A 24,208-nucleotide genomic window follows, 5' to 3' on the forward strand; every position below is an offset into this window, starting at 1 on the left:
GGAAAATAAGCAGATATTAACAGTAAATGAACAAGTGGATTAATAATCAATATTTACAGCTTGTCCTTTATAATGTTGACAAAATAATAGAATGGAGAATGACACAATATGTTACTGCATATGTCAGCAGACTAAATTAGGAGCCTTTGTTTGCTTACTTACTACTAAAAGACAAGTTGTCTTGTCTGTTCACTATTTTATTTGAGGACAAAATTGTTTTTCGATTGCAATAAGAAACATGTTTAATGTACCCTAAGATTTTTTTGTTAAAATAAAGCCAATAATGCAATTTTTTGTGGTCCTTTTTATTTAGAAAAGTATTGAAATACATTTTTGGTATCGGTACCGGTACCTAAATGTATTTCGATACTTTTCGAATATTGATATTGAGACAACCCGAGTCTGAACACAATAATTTTGAAAATAAAAATGTCTATATTTGTCACAGATAAATAGATAAACTGGCTTTCAAGGGGCTGATCGCGGATATCCACTAACTTGAGAATGAACGGATTTAAAAATGGATGCTAAGATGCTTGTTATGTTAATGTTGACTCAGTAAAATCATAAACTTTTTCTACCAATCTGCGAAAAGCCATTATTTGTCATATCAGATGCACACACAAACTTCTCTTTACTGTGTCTGTTTTTGTCAGATATGAGTCAAATGCCTTAATTGTTTGTCATTTTTAAAAGTGTACATGGGATACTCAAATATGGTTATGAGCAAATGTGCTATCTGGCCTGCAAGTGTTCATGTCACCAGCAGGGGGCGCCACTGTGCCAGAATGTCAGCAGAGGGCCTCAGAGAAGAGAGAGGACTTAACAAGACTCCTACTGGCTTCAAACTAATTACACGGCTTTACACTCTCCTCCTTCACCGTCCGTTAGACAGGAACTCTGCGGGCTCTGAGGTAGCCTGCTGTACGCTGGAGGCATTCCAGGGGTCCTAAGAGTGTGTCCCTCATCGCTGTCTCGGCAGGGGCCGCCTCCACTAAGAGGTTTTTAGTGTAATGTACAGTTCTGACGGAGGCTTTTACGTTCAAAGAAGCCATTTTTTAATCCTTTAACGCCTCACAAAGACGTGACCTCATTCGAGCGAGATGACCTCATGGTGATGAACGCGTGACACGTGTTGGCCCGGCACCGCCATCCTTCCTGACGCCAACACAGCTGCACCAGCAAGGGAGCAAAGACTGGCACTCACTGTGCAACCAACACTTCACTTTCTGCACGTGTGACGCCAACAACTACAGGCCAACCCTTGTAGTCCAACGCCCCTTTTAGTCGGTAAAAATCATGAGGCCTCAACGAGCATCAAAGGGTTAACTTTCCTTTTTTTTTGTTTTCCATTCCAAAGAAGCACGATAGCCTCAACAAGGCAGAACATAAGCACACACGTTTGACTAGGGCAGTGTTTTTCAGTCTGGTGTGCCGTGAGAGATTATCTAGTTTCACCTATTTGGGTTAAAGATATTTTTTGCAAACCATTAATTATAGTCTGCTAAGTATGTGTTGTTGTTGAGTGTCGGTGCTGTCTAGAGCTCGGCAGAGTAACCGTGTAATACTCTCCCATATCAGTAGGTGGCAGCCGGTAGCTAATTACTTTGTAGATGTCGGAAACAGCAGGAGGCAGTGTGCAGGTAAAAAGGTGTCTAATGCTTAAACCAAAAATAAACAAAAGGTGAGTGCCGCTAAGAAAAGGCATTGAAGCTTAGAGAAGGCTATGCAGAATGAAGCTAAAACTGAACTAACTACAAAGTAAACAAAAACAGAATGCTGGACGACAGCAAAGACTTACTGTGGAGCAAAGACGGCGTCCACAATGTACATCCGAACATGACATTACAATCAACAATGTCCCCACAAAGAAGGATAAAAACAACGGAAATATTCTTGATTGCTCAAACAAAGTAGATGCGGGAAATATCGCTCGAAGGAAGACATGAAACTGCTACAGGAAAATACAAAAAAAAGAGAAAAAGCAACCAAAATAAGAGCTAAAATACTACACACAGGAAAACAGCAAAAAAAACTCCAAATAAGTTAGGGCATGATGTGACAGGTGGTGACAGTACACCTACTTTGAGACAAGAGCTATAGTGATGCATGCTTGGTTATGGTTTAAAGTCATATCCAACAATTGCGACAATGACTTTTTACTGTCAACTGAGTTTCGTTTTTTTAATTATTTCTGCTGGTGGTGTGCCTCCGGATTTTTTCAATGCAAAAAATGTGCCTTGGCTCAAAAAAGGTTGAAAAACACTGGACTAGGCCAGGGGTCGGCAACCCAAAACGTTGAAAGAGCCATATTGGACCAAAAATGAAAATAGAAATAAATCTTTATGGAGCCGCAAAAAATTAAAAGCCTTCTCTAAGTGTGATAATGAAGTCAACACATGATGTAAGTGTCTATATTAGCCTACTATCAAAATTACTATATGTCGCAGGCTGACACAAATCTTTGTTGACATAAATGTTGAAATGTAATGTTCTACACATTTTTACAACATTGGAAAACATTAGTAAAACGGAGGCTTCTCAGAGGGTGAGATAACTCCTCTAAATGACTGGCTTAGGCTGATCAAAGGTATAGAGTAGTGTTGTCCCGATACCAATATTTTGGTACCGGTACCAAAATTATTTCGAAACTTTTCGGTACTTTTCTAAATAAAGAGGACCACAAAAAATTGCATTATTGGCTTTATTTTAACAAAAGATCTTAAACACATGTTTCTTATTGCAAGTTTGTCCTTAAATAAAATAGTGAACATACAAGACAACTTGTCTTTTAGTAGTAAGTAAGCAAACAAAGGCTCCTAATTTAGCTGCTGACATATGCAGTAACATATTGTGTCATTTATCATTCTATTATTTTGTCAAAATTATTAAGGACAAGTGGTAGAAAATGGATTATTAATATACTTGTTCATTTACTGTTAATATCTGCTTACTTTCTCTTTTAACATGTTCTATCTACACTTCTGTTAAAATGTAATAATCACTTATTCTTCTGTCAATGGCGGTTTTGACACTGTGTTTCTGTTTCATAATGGCCCCATCTGCTGCATGCAAACAGTCATGACATTTGACCTGCAAATAAAATGAATAGGTAGCAAATTCTATAGGTGTCCCGTTTCAATATTGATATATGATATCAGCTAAAAAACAAGTATCGGAAAATACCGTCTTCCATCTAAAATCTCTGATATAAGAGCTCTGACACAAAGATGGACAGCCGGTTAACATCTAAATATCCTCCAATAAGCATGCAAGCCTGTTTTTTTCTTGTATTTTAGTCAAGTCCTTTACAAAAGTTAAACATATATCGGCTATAGGCTACTAGAAGCTAGCAGCTACACAACAGCTAAGCACAAAATAGCAAACAAGCAAGACATACGTAAGTGTTCTTAATCGAACAATACACCACATTTGTCAACATAAACAAGTATCAAATAATTATAGTTGCATATTACTTACGGATACTAAGTCTCCAAAGTAGAAGCGAATTAGAAAGTATCCAGTAACAAATGCGTCCGCATCATTCAATACACTGTCATGTGCTTAATGTGATGGATTATTGTGGCCAATTCATGTCACCAAAAAAAAAATCAACGCTTCACTTCAAAAGTTATAAGGTTCATAGTTTTCATAATGTTCATTGTTCTCTGAGTAATTCTACTTGATCAAACCTCTTTCACACTACAAAATAATAAAAGTGTATCGTATGATTTGTGCTAATATTGGATTAAAATTGGTATGGGTCAATACTCAAAGCTCCAATATCGGTATCGTATCGGAAGTAGAAAAAACAATTTCTATCAGTGTACCCCTAGTCCGGGGGTCTGCAACCTGCGGTTCTAGAACCGCATGCGGCTCTCTAGCGCCGCTCTAGTGGCTCCCTGGAGCTTTTTCAAAAATGTATAAAAATAGAAAAAGATGGGGTGTAAAAATATATTTTTGTATTTGTATTTGTATTTTGAGGCTTCATTTACCCATCACTTGTCGAGAGCAACTCAAACCTACTTATGCTTTTCACGTAAACTTTTTCGTTTTTTAGATTTTAAATCATTTAAATAGTATTAGAACCGGCCTGCTGCTGTTTTGCACGCATCAATACTCCATAAGTGTTGGCGCTAGGAATTTTCCAAATGGGGTCCCAGGGACCCCATCAAGTCATTAAAATGTGGTCCCGCAGTACATTTTTGGGGTCCCACTTTTTTGTAAGCGTTTTAAAAACATGATAAATGTCATATATGTTATATCTCACATTCTATATTGTGTTTTGGAAAAAGGTTGTCATAAATGTTACTTAATTCATTTTAAAAAAATAATACAAAAAAAAACATTTTTTAAATTAAAGTAAATTAATTCAGTTATAAACATTCATTCACTTTCTTCTTTCCTTCATGGATCTAAACTTTACCGGCATTTTTCTCTATATATTTTTTTTTATATTTTCAGAATGAGTTTGTTCTATTTTTGGCCAAAGTAAGACAAAGAAAACTATCTGAAGTTGTTTTTAGTTTTTAGTTTTTATGCCATGATTTTAATAGTCCGGCCCACGTGTGCACAGATTTTCCTCCATGCGGCCCCTGAGCTAAAATTAGTTTGACACCCCTGATTTAGCTTAATTTTACACTTGCATGACTAGCGAGGGCAGGGGTGTCAAACGTCCGCAAACAGGTTTAATTCGGCCCGCGGTCCACAAGATTAGTTTGCAAAGCATTAAAAAAAAGGATGCCATTTTAAAGGAAATAAACTGCTGTTCTAAATGTGTCCACTGGATGTCGCAATAGCAATTATGTTAGGCAAGCAAGCGGTTTATACTGGGGCCAAGCAAGAGGTACACAGCAAAGCTGGCTTAGGCTCCTCCTCCTCGACATAAATGAAACATAAAACCTGCTGTTTTACGTCTTCAGCTTCGAACAATCGTGCCCCAAAATATTTCTGTCGAAAAACAGAAAAGTGTACGCAAAGTGTAACTCAACCCTCTTGAATAGTTTCTACATCCGCTTGTATGGTTTGTTGAGTTAGCACAAGATTAATACGTGGAAAGGACAAATCAGGTATTTGATACCCAGAATAGTTTTTAATCATTTATTATCTATTTTCTGTTTCATTCAATCCCAGATAGGCTGTGGCTTACACTTTAATGGCTTTGTAAATACACTGAAACCAAGTCTAAGTTGATTGTGTCCATTGTTGTGTTTTTGAAACTCAACAATGAGGAAATGTTTTTCCTCAGAATTTTCGACTAACTAATGTTTTGTCGAGAGGATTTTTTTGTGACATGTACATTTTCAGAATGTGCTTGTTCTATTTTGAGCCGAAGTAAAACAAAGAAACCAATCTGAAGTTGCCTTTAGTTTTAAGTTATTATGCCATGATTTTAGTAGTCCGGCCCACGTGGGAATAGATTTTCCTCCATTTGGCCCCTGAGCCAAAATGAGTTTGACACACTTGAACTAAGGCAGGGATGTTAAACTGGTTTTCATTGAGGGCCACATGGCAGTTATGGCTGCCATCAGAGCTTGTAACAGTGAATAATGTATGAATTTGAATCTAGATTTCATTATTAATTATATAAATTGTTTTAAGCAGACTGTCGATTTTACAGTAAAAACGTTACATTTACAAAATGTTTTGTAAAATATAGTGGGTTTTTTTGGGGGTTTTTTTACAACATTTTAAGATAATTGGAAAAAAAGTCCCACTGGTTTTTGGGGGAGGTTTTTACAGAAAAAGCTGGCAGCTTAGTTGCTAGAATTGTTGTGTTAAATTTACATTGATTTTTACAACATTATATTGTTAGTAGAAAAACAGTACAAGTTATTTTCTTATTCTGGCAACTTAGCTGCCAGTTTTTCTACCTTCAATACTAATGTACCGTCTTTCCATTTACAGTAATACACTGTTAAAAACAACAAGAGTAGATTTTACAGTCAAAAACTGGCAGCTCAGTCAACAGAATTTTAACACAAAAAACAGTAGTAGTTTTTTTCAATTTACAGTAATATGCTGTAAATAACAACGTAAATAAATGATAAATGATAAATGGGTTATACTTGTATAGCGCTTTTTCTACCTTCAAGGTACTCAAAGCGCTTTGACAGTATTTCCACATTCACCCATTCACACACACATTCACACACTCATGGCGGGAGCTGCCATGCAAGGCGCTAACCAGCAGCCATCAGGAGCAAGGGTGAAGTGTCTTGCCCAAGGACACAACGGACGTGACTAGCATGGTAGAAGGTGGGGATTGAACCCCAGTAACCAGCAACCCACCGATTGCTGGCACAGCCACTCTACCAACTTCGCCACGCCGTCCCCACGTAAAATGTATTGTCATTTTTATTAATTTGATGGGTAGTTTGCTGTAAAGTTAAATATTTGATATTTATTTTTATTTAGACAAGAACATGTTTGGAAAGTATGACAATATACTGTAATACTTGTTGCAATATTGGATACTATTAAAATTCAAAAGGTATGCAATTTCGAGCAGTACATATATTTTGTTCTGTCAAAATTGAAAAAATCCATTACATTTATTGAGAAAATATGAAGTACTTTATTGCCACATATCATTTCCAGGTGTTTGCGGGCCAGATAAAATGAGGTTGCGGGCCAGATCTGGCCCCCGGGCCTTGAGTTTGACACCTGTCACCTATTAAAAATTAAGGTATATCTGTAAAACACAACTTTGATCTTTTTTAAAAGACACATTTTACCTTGAAGTTTAAGATTCAAATGCTTTATTGTCGTTACATTATACTATCATGGTGGTTGACTTTTTTAAACACTTGTAAAAACGAGCGCAACCGATTTGAATTACTCCTTTAATGCTAAAGTATTATTTTCATTCTTCATGGGTGAATTCTTTCTACACTTGTACGGCCCTTTGGGTTGTGAAAAGGCGAATGTGTGAGATGCTTCAGTGACACAAAATCAACTTTGTATTACATCTTTGACATTTTTTCGATGGGATTTTCGGTTAAAGCTGAACAAATGGCCCCAAAAAACGATTGACTTCCAACCCAAAACAACATCTGTCCCTTTGTCCGCCAATGACGAAAACACTCTGGTATCTCTGGCTCCCACAATAGTGTAACACAATCAGCGAGCACATGGCCACAGAGGCGTGCACTGCACGGATAAATGTGAGAATGCAGGGCTTTGCTGAAATTTGCTTTGTTTTGGTATTAGCGGCCATGAAAGGGACCTTCAATTACCTTTCTGGTAATGGAGGCATGGATTACCACTAAAGTCATGCTCTTGGATGCTGGTGTATTTATTGGAGAGTCGGAGTAGCCACTCCTTGATAGCTGCAGTGGGCCATTTAAATATAGTCATGGTCAAAAGTTTACATACACTTGTAAAGAACATAATGTCATGGCTGTCTTGAGTTTTCAATCATTTCTACAACTCTTATTTTTTTGTGATAGAGTGATTGGAGCACATACTTGTTGGTCACAAAAAACATTCATGAAGTTTGGTTCTTTTATGAATTCATTGTGGGTCTACTGAAAATGTGACCCAATCTGCTGGGTCAAAAGTATACATACAGCAATGTTAATATTTGGTTACATGTCCCTTGGCAAGTTTCACTGCAATAAGGCGCTTTTTGTAGCCATCCACAAGCTTCTGGTTGAATTTTTGACCACTCCTCTTGAGAAAATTGGTGCAGTTCAGCTAAATTTGTTGGTTTTCTGACATGGACTTGTTTCTTCAGCATTGTCCACATTCTAAAACCTTAATTCTAGCCTGATTTAGCCATTCCTTTACCACTTTTGACGTGTGTTTGGGGTCATTGTCCTGTTGGAACACCCAACTGCGCCCAAGACCCAACCTCCAGGCTGATGATTTTAGGTTGTCCTGAAGAATTTGGAGGTAATCCTTCTTTTTCATTGTCCCACTTACTCTCTGTAAAGCACCAGTTCAATTAGCAGCAAACTAGGCCCAGAGCATAATACTACCACCACCATGCTTCACGGTACACTGCAAAAAGTCAGTGTTCAAAAACAAGAAAAAAAAATACAAAAATTAGGGGTATTTTATTTGAACTAAGCATAATTATCTGCCAATAAAACAAGAAAAATCGGCTTGTCAAGACTTTCCAAAACAAGTAAAATTAGCTAACCTCAATGAACCCAAAAATACCTTAAAATAAGTATATTCTCACTAATAACAAGTGCACTTTTCTTGTTAGAAAAAAAAATTAGACCTTTTTGCTCAATATGTTGAAAAATATTCTTAAATTAAGTAAATGCTAGTGCCATTATCTTGACATAATGATATGCGCTCGGCATCATGATTTTTTTTTCATGCTTGAAGTAAGAAATGATTACTTTAAAAAAGTAGTTTTATACTTGTGAGTGTTAATGACACAGCTTTGCATCAGTTGATATTCTAGTTTCAAGCATGTTTTACTCAATAGGTCATAAAATCTCAGCAACAAGCTGTAATATTTTACTGAGATAATTTAGGACCAAAACCCTTAAAACAAGTAAAACACTCTAACATAAAATCTGCTTAGTGAAAAGAATTATCTTATCAGACAAAAAATAAGCAAATACCACCCTTATTTGAGATATTTAATCTTACTAAGATTTCAGTTTTTGCAGTGTAGGCATGGTGTTCCTGGGATTAAAGGCCTCACCTTTTCTCCTCCAAACATATAGCTGGGTATTGTGGCCAAACATCTTAATTTTTGTTTCATCTGACCACAGAACGTTCCTCCAGAAGGTCTTATCTTTGTCCATGTGATGTCTTATACCTTATACCTTGTACCTTATAAAAAAAAAGATGTCATGAATGTTAACCTAAACTAAATAAAGCCATGAATGTTCAATAATAAGGTTGCTTGAGTCAAGTTGGGGATGTCTAAGACTACCTACACCCCCTATCAAAAATGCAAAATAGTTTGTTCCGCCTGGGTAGCGGCCAACCTAATTTCGAACATTTTGATGTTGTAACGTCATCAAAGCTCACCTTCAAGCATTCAAACACAGCACCATCATTTTGGAACAAGGATGAGAGGATAGCAGAAAACTAAAATTATCTGTGGCAGCATAGGAGAAAGTTATGTTTCACTTTTGCATCTCATTGCACATTAACTGTGGTCCATTGAAGGAGCCTCAATTAAAGATAGAAACAGGGGTGTCTGGTTCTCAAGCAGAGCTGGACAAATATTTTGACCCGGGGGCCAAATTGAGAAAAAACAATGTGTCTGGGGGGCCAAGGTGTATGTGTGTATAAATTATATGTACACATTTAGCTGAAAAAATCTGCTGTGCAGTATGTGTGTTTGGGTTCCTTTTTTTCAGGAACACTAATACCAAAAGTCACAATGTCTGATAGCGTTCTAAAAACGTTATGACAGACCACCTCAAAAAAACGGAATGGAATTTTACAGTTTTTTACTGAATGGTACACCCAGAATGCACATGAAAATAAAGAAAGTGGGATTTACAAAATTAACTATGAACAATAAAATACTGAATATTAACAACATATGAACGTCGCTCCTCTTTTACTTCTCAGACCAGCTCCTTGATAGTTGCATAGATTATGTTTTGCAGATCATCTTTAAGCCGCTTTCCGGCAGTCGCTTCAGGATGCGCCGTTTTGTGGGCGGTCTTCTTTACGTGGCTCACCTTCGGCAGCGTCTTCTCCCCGTCATCTCTTTTGTAGCGTGCTAGGACGGGAGTGGAAGAAGTGTCAAAAGATGGAGCTAACTGTTTTAATGACATTCAGACTTTACTTTAATCAATAATGAAGCAGCATCTTCTCATCAGTTGCTCACTAGTGCAATAATAACACCAGAAATGTGTCCCGTCAAAAACCGTCTGACCGGAACTCTCTAATAACCAAAGTTCCTTGGGTGAATAATGTGAACTCACTACACCGGTATGTTTTAGCGCTTTCATGGTGAGTTTACTGACAGATGTAAGTAAGAACTTTGCTCTACTTTTTATTAGAAATGGCAACAGTGGAGGATGAATGTACCATAACAAGAAGATAGAGAAAAAGAAGAAGCTTATCGACTACGGCGTCGGCATTTTCAGGACTTATGCAGATCCCAAATACACATCAGCAGGTACCAGAAGATAGGAAAAGTTGCTTTTGCATAATACTGCGAAACAAAACGCCAGATAATATGTCTTACCTTATACACACACCATAATAATACTTGTATGTTGAAGCACAGTACAATAATTTAAGCGATGCGGCTTCATAGCTTACCAAAGTCGTGCTAAAACATTTTGATAGATTTTTTAGCGCCAACGGAACATGTCAAATGTTGATGTTGTTTACTTGAGTCATATTGCAGTCTACACGTATCTCTTATGTGACCGGTAGATGTGCCATCTACCGGTCACAGTTATCATTTCACCATGTACCAAATAAAATAGCTTCGAAGTCGGGAAGCCCAATCAAAATTATTCCGTACATTAGGCGCACCTTGTTATAAGGCGCACTGTTGCGTTTTGAGAAAATGAAAGGATTTTAAGTGCGCCTTATAGTCCGAAAAATACAATATTTTATTTTGTAAAAACGTCGGCTTTATTTTTGCTGTTTTTTATGTGTATATTTCTACAAAGCAGCCACTTTGGTCACCCCCGCGCGAAATCAACATTGTAAATAGTGGATGTGATTGTAGCTGTATTGTTTGTTGGACCTGCATAACTTAAAATAAGCCGCCGCCGCCGTCTCTTGGCGACCGTTTCTTGTCGACCGTTTCTTGTCGACTGCTCGATTTCCCCACGGCACCAACAGCTGCGGTCACACGCCAATCTAACTGTGCTTACTTTCCAGCGGACGTCCGAGCCGAAAGCACAACTTCATTGACTAAGGTCTACAACACAGAGACACATGTCAAAGGTATCATAACAGAAGAAGCAGACGAGGGAGAAAAAAAGGAAAAAGTTTACCCGCACATTCTTTCCAGCAGCCTTGCAGAAATCATCAAGTCCAGTGGTATGAATCCTACTGCAGCAACAAACACTACATCTTAAAGGAAGTGCCTTAAATAAGGGATGTTCTAGCATTCGGATTTAACATTCATAGGATTATAGTCACAAAAATGGCATTTATTCTATTTGTTTGTCTCATCTGTCTGTCCATAAAAATATTAAATTTATAACTTTGTGGAAATTAATTTACCACAGCTACGCCCAGAACCAATTAACCGCAATAAACGAGTGTTTACTGTACTACTCTTGGCAAACAAGTAGATTTGGCAATGGGAGCCTGAGTGTGTGCATAAGAGACACAACCAACAAATATGCAGTTCAAGTACGTTTATAATTAGATATCAAGAAATAATGTATTACTTTACAGGGTATGTAAAGATCTGTATTTACTATCAATAATCCAAATGAACAATAAACAAAAATACTACAATGACGATTACAATTCAGTTCAATCCAATATGTTCAATAGTCATGTGTTTATATTTCATGTAATGTGCAAAGTTTATATGAAAAGTTAAGAAAATATAGGTCGACAAGTCCCACAGGGAAAATAAATTGTTCCATAACTGCTATGCTGCTTTGGCATTAAGTGAAAATGTTAAACCTAAGGCCATCAAGTGTTTAATTTTTTTACTCTAGAACTGTGATTAGTCATGATTAATCACAGGTTTGTATTTGCCTGCATGAATAAAATTTCCATCCATCCATCCATTTTCTACCGCTTATTCCCTTCGGGGTCGCGGGGGGCGCTGGAGCCTATCTCAGCTACAATCGGGCAGAAGGCGGGGTACACCCTGAACAAGTCGCCACCTCAACACAGGGCCAACACAGATAGACAGACAACATTCACACTCACATTCACACACTAGGGCCAAAATTTGCTTAAGAAAATACAATTTGATCGTCAGAATGTCATAGAGCAGGCCTGGGCAATTATTTTGACTCGCAGGGCCAAATTTAGAGAAAAAAATGTGTCTGGGGGCCGGTATATCTATTTTTAGGAACACTAATACAAAACCTCACAATAATGTCTGATTGAATGCTAAAAACGTTATGACAGATCGCCTTAAACTGAATTTTTTTACTGAATGAGACACCCAGAACGTACGTGAAAACAAAGAATGTGTGATTTATAATGTTAACTATGAACGATAAAACACTGAATATTGACAACATATGAATGTCACACCCCCTCTCGATCGACATATTTTACAATCAAGCGAAACGCAAAAAAAATGCAACAAACACAGCGAAATATGAATGCGAAGGGTAAAAAACCCCTACCTACAATCTGATATATCTGATATATCACTAAGCTTTAGAACTTTGTTGTAAAAATCTCCATCCGCATCTGTCTCTGACACCCACATTGCAGGCTGGCAGTCTTTGGAAGCGCTCCCCACCCACACTGCTTGGTGCCTCGTCTGAGCTGCTGTGACTTAGATTACCATAGTAACTAAATAGATTACCATAGTAACTAGTATATCATGCAAAAGCGCAGATTGCAGCCATTCAAATACTTTGTTTTGTTCAAGACTTACAGTCATTTGAAAACATCACTGCACATCATAATGGCAGCTACAGTTTCCTTTCTTAAATATCTAAAAAAATTATTTGGGAATGTCCGGCGGGCCATATTGAAAAGTTTAACAGGCCACATGTGGCCCCCAGGCCTTAATTTGCCCAGGTCTGTCATAGAGGAATGTTTTTTAAATATTTTACTGAACTGCAAGTCATTGATTTGTTTAAAAATTGGTGAATGTAAGTATTTTAAAAGTCACTGCAATAATATTGCAAACAAGGTACAGTTACTAATCGATAATGTAGTAAACACTCATAACAACCTAACACAGTGCACCATTTAAATCTGCATTTACCGGTACTGTTCTTTAGTTCAACCAGTTGTTTAAACAAACAAGCTTGTTTACCTTTTTCAGATGACAATGCTGTTCTCTTTTTATGGTACAATGCAAACCCAGCTTGTTGTGATTATTTACAGATGTCTAATGTTCTCCAGTAAGCAAAATATCGTAAATTTACATTCAGCCAGTAGTTGCAACTATATGCTTTTGCTTGCATAGTACAATTATTTTAATCCTTGCTGTAATTGTGCCTCTCCAAGGTATTGTAAGGCAAATCAGCTGTGGTTAAATGAATGACATCTTCTTGCAGGACTTGGACTTCAAAGATGTTAAGTGGTTTACATGCGGTGGCTGTCCGTTTGGCAAAGGAATATGTTTAACTTTACTGTGCTACTTTGGTTGACAACATTGATGCAGGTAAACCGCTAGCGTAGCATTCTTTTCTGCTCGTTGTCGATGTAGCTAGCATTCACACTATCAGCGCCATCCTTGAGCACATGTTTTGCTTTAATTTTTTTTTTTTTAACTTGATGTGGGCTGACGATAAGAACGTAGCAATACCAACAAGTTACCTAAGTTTTATCTAAAGTTCTGTTTTGAAGCCAAATTGGCCGCCTGCCATCATAATTACCAACTGTGTAACAGTCTTCCAAGTTTTAGCATTAACCTGAATGGGATTAATCTTCATTCATATTTGATAACGCGTTAACGTTGACAGCCCTAGTTAAAACACAATACATGGACAACAACTATGAAAAAAATAATGTTTTTCAGACATATATTTAGGGAAAAGGTTCAGCTACAATATAAACTTAAATAGTACAGTGGTTTTTGAAATACGGCTGTAAATCTGTCACGGTGTTTGAAGCAATGCTGAATTGGCAGTTTTCTCTATGGGCTTTTGTATTGACACAGCCATGATGCTGCTGAACTGAACTAAAACTATTACAAAGGACATGTCGACTCACCACTGAATAGAAGTTCAGCAGAAATAAAGTATAGTCAATCGTGGTCGTGACCCTAAACAACCGCACCGAGTGTCCACGCCTGTATTCAACTACTACTAATTTTTAGATTCAGCAGGGTAAATCACCATTAGTGTTTAATTAGCATACAGTTTAAAAGCTGGCAGGCCTTTTATAATCTCCTCTGGTCTGACAACGTGACACCTTCATGTGTGCACACACCAGTGAGTCAACAGTTTGACCTCTTTGTTTGAGACGCTGCATGTGGGGTCTTGGGCGTAGAAGGGTTTTTGCACAACACAACAGTTTTTACCTACATGCTCCAATTGTGTGGAAAATTCAACATTACCTATTGATTGTGCTCAAAATGCATTGGAAGACACGCTAGCATTCATGTGATACTTTCTCAAAGTTGTATAATCATGAGACCTATGGCCAGTTAGTCCAAACAGTGACTGTGTACTCCATAGGAGGATGCATTAACACTATATGGTGGCTTTTAAAGTGATGATGATGCTGAAGTAGAGCTGGGTGAGACCTCCCCTGCTCATGACAGTGACCCTTTTTCAGGAGGTCACACATTTGTGACCTCGGGGGAGGTCACAAAGAAAAGTGACAGGGCTGATTAACAACTCAAGGTGCATGGGGCCCTTAGGATACACATACAATTGTGTTAAATAATGCATCCTCTTATTTTTATAAATAACCTAAACCCCCGACGCCTTGTAGAAACTCGTCTATTGGTCTCTAATTGGGATCAGTGATTGATTAATGGGTCAAAAGTTGCTCGGCAATCTGGATGTTCTTCATTTTCTTATTCCTTTTTGCATGCATACATGTGTCCTGGTGTGAAATATAAGACACATGAGTGTGTGACCTGGTCTTCCCACGCCTCTGAATTTGCATGACAACTAATTATCTCGCTTTCTTCTCTGCAGCAACGCAGCTCCCTTAAATCAAATGCAACACGTTTAAAGCCGTGATCTTTTTTTGCCACTTATATTGTTTTTTTGTGTTGTTTTTTTCACGGCAAGTGAAGGTGACCTGACCTATAACTATACTGTAGCGGTAAATATACATTTATAAACAGCAGATATTAACTCACACTGCATACATATGCTAAAAAAGACGCTCAATGAATGAATAAAAAAATAAATAGATTGAAATTGAAAAAAGTGTCAAGGCCAGTTGAGCAAATTTGGCCTAACTTAATACAACCTCATGAATAGCGGAAGCAAAAGTGTGTATATATATATATATATATATATATATATATATATATATATATATATATATATATATATATATATATATATATACATATATATATATATATATATAAAATAAACCTACCCTGACTAAATTTAAACTTATAAAAAAAAAACTTTCTCTTTCAATGTGTTTTCTTTCTTTTCATGACTATTTACATTGTAGATTGTCACTGAAGGCATCAAAACTATGAATGAACACATGTGGAGTTATGTACTTAACAAAAAAAGGTGAAATAACTGACAACATGTTTTATATTCTTGTTTCTTCAAAATATCGGCCGGGGTTTGAACTCACAACCTACCAAAAATGATTCCCGGGCGCGGCCACCGCTGCTGTCCACTTCTCCCCTCACCTCCCAGGGGGTGAACAAGGGGATGGGTCAAATGCGGAGGACAAATTTCACCACACCTAGTGTGTGTGTGACAATCATTGGTACTTTAACTTTAACTAAATATGTATGTTTATATATATATATATATGTATGTTTATATATATATATATATAAGGGGCGGCGTGGCGAAGTTGGTAGAGTGGCCGTGCCAGCAATCGGAGGGTTGCTGGTTACTGGGGTTCAATCCCCACCTTCTACCATCCTAGTCACGTCCGTTGTGTCCTTGGGCAAGACACTTCACCCTTGCTCCTGATGGCTGCTGGTTAGCGCCTTGCATGGCAGCTCCCGCCATCAGTGTGTGACTGTGTGTGTGAATGGGTGAATGTGGAAATTGTGTCAAAGCGCTTTGAGTACCCTGAAGGTAGAAAAGCGCTATACAAGTATAACCCATTTATCATTACATTTATATATACACATATGTATATATATATATATATATATATATATATATATATATATATATATATATATATATATATATATATATATATATATATATATATATATATATTTCAAGCTTAAATGTTGAAATAAAAGTGGGACATTTTGCATGCAATGTTTACAAGCAGGTGTACCTAATGGAGTGTCCTGGTGATCGTGCGAAGAGGCGTGGCTTCCGTCCCCACTGTGTTTATTCATCGTTAGTGTGTGTGCGTGTGCGTGTGCGTGTGTGTTTGCACTGCTGTGATATTTAGTTGCGTGTTAGCGTGAGTGTGTGCGTGTGAGAAAGGGGGAGGAGAAGAAATGGGGGAGGATTATCCCCCCCCCCCCGCCGTTTGAAACTTTCCAAGCATCAAGATTTTGCACTTTTCCTGCCACCAGTTGACATAGCATAGCCAAGCTCCCTCCGAACTTCTGGATTGAAAGACCATCTTGACACGCAGCAAGTGTTGTATTTTTTTTCACTAAGAAACTTTGAAGCTGCGTTTCTTTCTGTTGTGGAGGTGGAGGGGTCCATTTTGTCGCCACTGGTCGGACCGTACCATGTGACCTTGGCGTCTCCCCCCGCTGTGTTCGTGTCATCTGAGAACAGGACACGAACCTGCTCTCGTTTGTCACTGTTTTTCTTGCGAGCTCAACTTTGCGTCCATGGAAGGCGAGCGACCCGCGGAGCCCCCCCGGGGAGACGCCGCTGCGGGTTCGGACAGCTTCACCCAGCTATGGAGCGACGTGATGGGGATGCTGGTAGGTTTGAAGCGTGGGTGGGTTCGACTCACCAGCGTGTGTCTTTTTTTCCACCATCCTTCCTCAAAGTTGGCTTGTCGCTTCTTTAGTCGTCGCTGCCGGTGTTTGCGAATGCAAATCACGCGACGCAGTGGGTTTAAAGCTCGTAGATTCAGGTGTTTAGCTCTCAGTTCGCCCGTGGAACACCCCTCCATTTTGAGAGGATGATATAATGGTATGTACCGAGAGTTTGTTGTGTTGAGTTCACTCTAGTTAGCGTTGTTTACTTCCATGTTAAAATGTTTGACATTGATTGATTGATTGCTTGAAACTTTTATTAGTAGATTGCACAGTACAGTACATATTCCGTACAATTGACCACTAAATGGTAACACCCGAATAAGTTTTTTTCAACTTGTTTAAGTCGGGGTCCAACTTACATGAAGATGTATTAGGTATATTGGAGATACAGTCGTGGTCAAAAGTACACTTGTAAAGAACATCATGTCATGGCTGTCTTGCGTTTCCAATAATTTCTACAACTCTTATTTTTTTGTGATAAAGTGATTGGAACACATACTTGTTGGTCACAAAAACATTCATGAAGTTTGGTTCTTTTATCTGCTGGGTCAAAAGTATACATACATCAAAGTTAATAGGGCTGTGAATCTTTGGGTGTCCCACGATTCGATTCAATATTGATTCTTGGGGTCACGATTCGATTCAAAATCTTTTTTTTTTTTCAATTCAACACGATTCTCGATTCAAAAACGATTTTTTTCCCGATTCAAAACGATTCTCTATTCATTCAATACATAAGATTTCAGCGGGATCTACCACAGTCTGCTGACATGCAAGCAGAGTAGTAGATTTTTGTAAAAAGCTTTTATAATTGTAAAGGACAATGTTTTATCAACTGATTGCAATAATGTAAATTTGTTTTAACTATTAAATGAACCAAAAATATGACTTATTTTATCTTTGTGAAAATATTGGACACAGTGTGTTGTCAAGCTTATGAGATGCGATGCAAGTGTAAGCCACTGTGACGCTATTGTCCTTTTTTTTGTTTGTTTTATAAATGTCTAATGATAATGTCAATGAGGGATTTTTAATCACTGCTATGTTGAAATTGTAATTAATATTGATACTGTTGTTGATAATATTCATTTTTGTTTCACTACTTTTGGTTTGTTCTGTGTCGTGTTTGTGTCTCCTCTCAATTGCTCTGTTTATTGCAGTTCTGAGTGTTGCTGGGTCGGGTTTGGTTTTGGAATTGGATTGCTTCGTTATGGTATTGCTGTGTATTGTTTTGTTGGATTGATTAATTTAAAAAAAACAAAAGAAAAATAATTTTTTTAAAAAGTAGATTTTAAAAAAATGAGAATCGATTCTGAATCGCACAACGTGAGAATCGCAATTCGAATCGATTTTTTCCCACACCCCTAAAAGTTAATATTTGGTTACATGTCCCTTGGCAAGTTTCACTGCAATAAGGTGCTTTTGGTAGCCATCCACAAGTTTCTGGTGGAATTTTTGACCACTCCTCTTGACAAAATTGGTGCAGTTCAGCTAAATGTGTTGGTTTTCAGACATGGACTTGTTTCTTCAGCATTGTGCAGTCGTTTAAGTCAGGACTTTGGGAAAGCCATTCTAAAACCTTAATTCTAGCCTGATTTAGCCATTCCTTTACCGCTTTTGACGTGTGTTTGGGGTCATTGTCCTGTTGGAACACCCAACTGCGCCCAAGACCCAACCTCTGGGCTGATGATTTTAGGTTGGCCTGAAGAATTTGGAGGTAATCCTCCTTTTACTCTCTGTAAAGCAAAACAGGCACAGAGCATAATACTACCACAACCATGCTTGACGGTAGGGATGGTGTTCCTGGGATTGAAGGCCCCACTTTTTCTCCTCCAAACATATTGCTGGGTATTGTGGCCAAACTGCTCAATTTTTGTTTCATCTGACATCACATGGACAAATATAAGACCTTCTGGAGGAAAGCTCTGTGGTCAGATGAAACAAAAAACCTGAAAATGAAACAAAAAAGTAAACTTTTGACCATGACTGTATATTATATATACTCTGTGTATATACTGTATATGTATGTATTTTATAGTCTGACTCTGTATATACAGTATACTGTAGTTTTTTTTGTTTTTACTTTGAAGGCAAGGTTTCTCAACCTGTGGTGCACAACGTCAACTTAGGCTACGGTCATAATGCAGGTCAATTCCATTTTTTTTGCTAATATGCTGGCTGTCCAGAGTTGGGACCCGGGGTGGACCGCTCGCCTGTGCATCGGTTGGGTACGTCTCTGCGCTACTGACCTGTCTCCGCTCGAGATGGTCTCCTGCTGGCCCCACTATGGACTGGACTCTCACTGTTATGTGGATCCACCAGGGACTGTACTTAGAGGGGGGGTTACCCACATATGCGGTCCCCTCCAAGGTTTCTCATAGTCATTCACATCGACGTCCCTTGTGTGGGCTCTGTGCCGAGGATGTCGTTGTGGCTTGTGCAGCCCTTTGAGACTTTTGTGATTTAGGGCTATAAAAATAAACATTGATTGAGGGACGGCGTGGCGAAGTTGGTAGAGTGGCCGTGCCAGCAATCAGAGTGTTGCTGGTTACTGGGGTTCAATCCCCACCTTCTACCATCCTAGTCACGTCCGTTGTGTCCTTGGGCAAGACACTTCACCCTTGCTCCTGTTGGCTGCTGGTTAGCGCCTTGCATGGCAGCTCCCGCCATCAGTGTGTGTGAATGTGTGTGTGAATGGATGAATGTAGAAATACTGTCAAAGCGCTTTGAGTACCTTGAAGGTAGAAAAGCGCTATACAAGTATAACCCATTTATCATTTATTTAATATGTGACATATTGTAATTTTTATTTATTTATTTCACTGTTCGGTTGGCGAAGTTGGTAGAGTGGCCGTGCCAGCAATCGGAGGGTTGCTGGTTACTGGGGTTCAATCCCCACCTTTACTGGGGTTCAATCCCCACCTTCTACCATCCTAGTCACGTCCGTTGTGTCCTGATGGCTGCTGGTTAGCGCCTTGCATGGCAGCTCCCGCCATGAGTGTGTGAATGTGTGTGTGAATGGGTGAATGTGGAAATACTGTCAAAGCGCTTTGAGTACCTTGAAGGTAGAAAAGCGCTATACAAGTATAACCCATTTATCATTTATTACTGTTAACAGTATTATTCAGATTTCTTCAAATCCAACCCAGGCCTCTATCGTGTTTGAATATAAATCAGATGTGTATCCCATAGGGGTGTAAAGATTAATCAATGTATCTATTTATACTCCTTAAATATAACTACATCGATCTGTCCTCGACAAGTTTGCCTCCCGGAAGATAGGTATCGATCCAAGATGGTTTTAAAAGAGAATTGATCAATTGTATCGATACTACAAAGAAACAAAACATTGGATTTAAGAACGGCATACTATTTATGAAGTTTAGCACTATTAATAATAAGGAAGTTAAACATTAAGTCTGTCTGCCTATCTGTGGCGTCATCAAAACAAAAATGGCGGATAGGTTATAACAAATGCAAACGTAACAAGACAATGTCATTATCACAACTGACAAACTTTCAGCTACAGCACAATTGCAAAAGCCACAACAAAGACAAATGACACAACACAATAATATAAAACCTCAACGCAACTTTAAGCCACAAAAGACGCGACCGACACAACAGGAGTGTTAAGGAGACGCGACGATTTCCGGAACACAACAACATTAAGCGGCCAAGGAAAAGTAATTTCATCAGAAATAAATAAATAGAAGAGATGAATGAAGGAAGCTATGGAAATTAGGAAGCTATGGGCCAACATCATCAACGGGGGTGAGGGGGCTTACAAGGTTCTGCACACCTGCGACGCCAGGGTGGTGAACAGATACTGTATGGCCGAGTTGGGGAACTTAGTAGGCAAATGTGTTAAAATGTTGGTTCACTTCACCTGTATTTATTTTACAGTCACACTGGTTGAATTTTATTTGCTAAAAAGTTCCTGAATCGTTTCAGATCGTTCAAAAAATATCGACCCTGAATCGTATCGGCAACCACAAGTTCTGAATCGAATCAAATCGTTGTTAAAACAAATCGTTATACCCCTCGTATCCGGGGTAACTACAGTTCGAACATTCGGGTCGCGTTCATCTGACCTATATGTTAGAGACTCTACCCGTGATCTTTTGTTAAACAGTCGGACGGTGGGTCTTCTGGACGTTTTCAAAAGCATTTATTAAAACAGGTCACAGGTAAATCTTACAGCGTTGGTCTCACTCCCCCAGAAGTCTGTTGATTGCGTACATAAGCAGGTGCCCTCACAAACAAGTCTCTGCCAAAGTGAGCACGATCAAGAATTCTTCACTCTCCTTATAGTAAAGAGCAAACAAGAGATCATGGTTTCTTGAGGGTAGAGGCAAGCCCAAGGAAAAAGAAGCAACGAGAGTTCACGAAGGTGGGGGCCAATACAAGGCTATTGATGAGGGGGTTTGTGTCAAAAGGATGTGTGCCTAACTCAATTTATAATTATAATTTCAAAATATCTGTCCGTTTGAGTAATTGTTATTGATAAAGCCCTTTCTAACATTCTACACTACAAATAAAAAAAAGTATGTATGTGTTGTGTTGCTATCATAGCAAGTCAAGATTGGTATCGGCCAATCCTGAAGACTCCGATATCGGAAGTGAACAAGTTGTATCAGGACGCCTGTTCTACAGTTTATGGCAACGTACAGACTGCAGGGTCGGATGTCCAATTCAGATTTTTTTGTCAAATCTGATCTTTTTAGTGGCCGTTCACATTCCAAAAAAATCTGATTTCTAATGTGAATGCAATCTGACCCACATGCGGACATGATGTCATGACGCTGCACGCACTGCACTGTTTAGGGAAGTAAAAATGGCTTCAGCTCTAATCAGTCTCAGTACTGGCGCACTTGTGGCAATTTCAAGGATTTCAAAGTCAACATTTTCTGAACCAAATTATTAAGAAGGAAGAGGACAAGTATTTTGGCTCTTACAGTCTTATGGCATTATTTGCTTCGACGTCTGCTTGAAGAACGTGTCTGGGGGCGAGCATTCGGAGACAGGAGTGGTGGAAGTTTCCAGTGAGTTCCTAAAACATTTTATTTTCACCTCGTTTCTGCTCTGTTGCCAACTAAGTATTTTATAGCCATCTATTTTTTGCGGATAATTATGATGCTTATGGCTTTTTGATGACGTTCTGGTCGAAAGAATGCGACCGGAGTGTGGGAGCGTTCACACTGAGGACAATTCACATGTATATCCGATTTATTTCCACATACAAAAGACGCCTGGGTCGGATATGAAAAAAATCGGAATTGATTACACTGACATGGAAAAATTTGATACAGGTCACAGAATTGACCTGCAGTGTGAACAAGGTCAATGTATTGGTTTTTTTTAAAGTGTAGATCCTTAATTGATCCTTTGCAATAAATGATTTTGCTATAGCCGCCACATTTACAGTTCATCACAAAACAAGAATAAAACAAAAATAAAAATGTTCAATATTTTTTATCTTGAATTGTGCATTCAGAGCATAAATGTTCCTGTGCAGGTTTGAAATGTGTAAATTGTTCAATTAAATTGTTAATTAGATGCATTATGTTATGGCAGTTTATGATGCATCTGTTTGGATCTTAGGGGAATTATGTTATTATGATGTGGAATGCTCATTGGATCCTAAAGATATGGCTGTGAATGTAAAATACACTACATTTAGTTTGGCGTGAGGCCTAATTGGACCTTTTTAGTTGCTGTAGCTGCACACTATGTGCATATAGTGTTTTCATCTGGTAATATTAGCTCTCTAACACTACTCTTTTGTTTGGCCCTTTTGTATTTACAGCCCATAGCATGCATTTGATACGCTGACCAAATGTGTTTGCAGTCACCTCCGGTCTGTGTAAAGACCAAAGGTGTTAATTTGGTTTGGTCTGGCCCTGAAGATGTCAATGGTGTGCAAATGCAGTGTGTGTTTGTGTTAGAGAAGGAAGAGGAGGAGGCTGTCCTGTCCTCTGACACCGGGTGCGAGACCTGGCTCCCAGCCGGCTAATTTATCCAGATTTATTGCTGCAGAGGCAAATGCCTGCAAAGGATGTCCTCATCTTTGGCGTTTCTCCCCCGCTCCCCTCAAACAATATGCATACAACAGAAATTAGCCTTTTGTAAGGTTTTATTGTGGCGCCATGCAAATTGTTTCCTGTAAAGGTTCTCCAATATGCCAAACCAACTTTTCTTACTTATTGGTACCTGTTTTTGTGTATTTGGGAACTGCATAAATATCAAAAATGTTAAATCGAGCAATTTTCAACTTTCATACTTCCTCCAAATGAGCTTCATTTGTGACGTTTTTCCCTGGTGTGACATCAGCGGATATCTCCATATATGATAGTGATTTACCTGAAGAACGAGTCTGCCATTGTAGTCTGATGCTGTAGTCAACAAGCTCCTTCTTATTCTCTATCCACTTGCTGTGGGGCAGACTTTCTTATACATGCACATGCATCCTCCGCTGTTGCCATTTTTAATTGAGGGTTAAATCAACAAAATGATTCCCGAGCACGGCCACCGCTGCTGCTCACTGCTCCCCTCACCTCCCATGGGGTGGAACAAAGGGATGGGTCAAATGCAGAGGGTAATTTTACCACACCTAGTGTGTGTGTGACTATCAGTGGTACTTTAACTTTAAGTTAATACAAAGTACCGTACAGTTCTAACTTATGTCTGTCAGTAGACTCCACATAGAAGTGCTAAAATATGCAACGTGGCTGATGGGGAAAGGACGCTGTTGAAGTGGTGGCATGAAAACTACATGGTATTCATATTTATTTATTTCGATACTTTTCAAAATAAAATGAAATGAAGTTGAAATACTTGAAATACGGCATGGATAAACTTATACGTCCATTTGTGTTTGTTTTCTGAGAGGGTGACGGTGTCACTCTCTGCATCGCTCTCAGCACCTGAGCGTATTTATTTAACGGTAGAATTAACTGAACAGAGTGACCCCTTTTTTCATTCATTCACAATCCTTGTCTTGGTGGGCGGAGAGCAAGACCGCTCGCCTACACACAAAGGAAGCACGGACATTGCTTCCCTACTTGCGACTCACTAGTGAGAAGATCGGCTTAGTCACAAAATTAAGAGGAAAAACTATGATTGGAAAGCCAAATTTCCAGTTGTGGTAATATTTCAGCTTAACCCCGTATTGGCAGAATGATCCGATCAACACGGACGAACGAGCGAGAATTCCATGATCACGTGTTGGCAAAAAAAACCCAGATCGACATAGTTTTTTAGTTTAATATTTGTTTGTGTAAAATTTTTGCTTACAGAGATGAGAGCCCATTTAATTTGTTTGTTTGTTTATTTAGAACAACAGTTATTTACCTTCCAATTACAGTACAATAATAAAACAATTCTACAGTAATGAGAAATAGAAGTGTATATCCTTTTGAATGGTTACTTGCATTTTTATTATATATTATGATTATATTACATTATAAACACTGTGTTTTATTGGTTATT

At 38.5% G+C, this 24,208-nt stretch overlaps 1 protein-coding gene across 5 annotated transcripts in view; it reads left to right on the plus strand.

Moving 5' to 3' along the window:
• Positions 1 to 24,208, plus strand: part of sash1a (SAM and SH3 domain containing 1a) — a 439,343-nt gene that overhangs the window by 313,736 nt on the left and 101,399 nt on the right. Inside the window, exon 1 of one of the 5 annotated variants that reach the window (XM_062044624.1) lies at positions 16,238 to 16,657. The exons of 3 other annotated variants lie outside the window; for them this stretch is intronic. In XM_062044624.1, the coding sequence (XP_061900608.1) occupies positions 16,562 to 16,657 (96 nt within the window). In that variant the 5' untranslated portion in view covers positions 16,238 to 16,561. Of the gene's footprint in view, positions 1 to 16,237; positions 16,658 to 16,768; positions 16,872 to 24,208 lie in introns of those variants that run through there. One more of the 5 variants, XM_062044625.1, reaches the window with a different exon arrangement.

The sequence above is a fragment of the Entelurus aequoreus genome, linkage group LG04 (assembly GCF_033978785.1).
Source record: "Entelurus aequoreus isolate RoL-2023_Sb linkage group LG04, RoL_Eaeq_v1.1, whole genome shotgun sequence".
Classification (NCBI taxonomy): Eukaryota; Metazoa; Chordata; class Actinopteri; order Syngnathiformes; family Syngnathidae; genus Entelurus; species Entelurus aequoreus.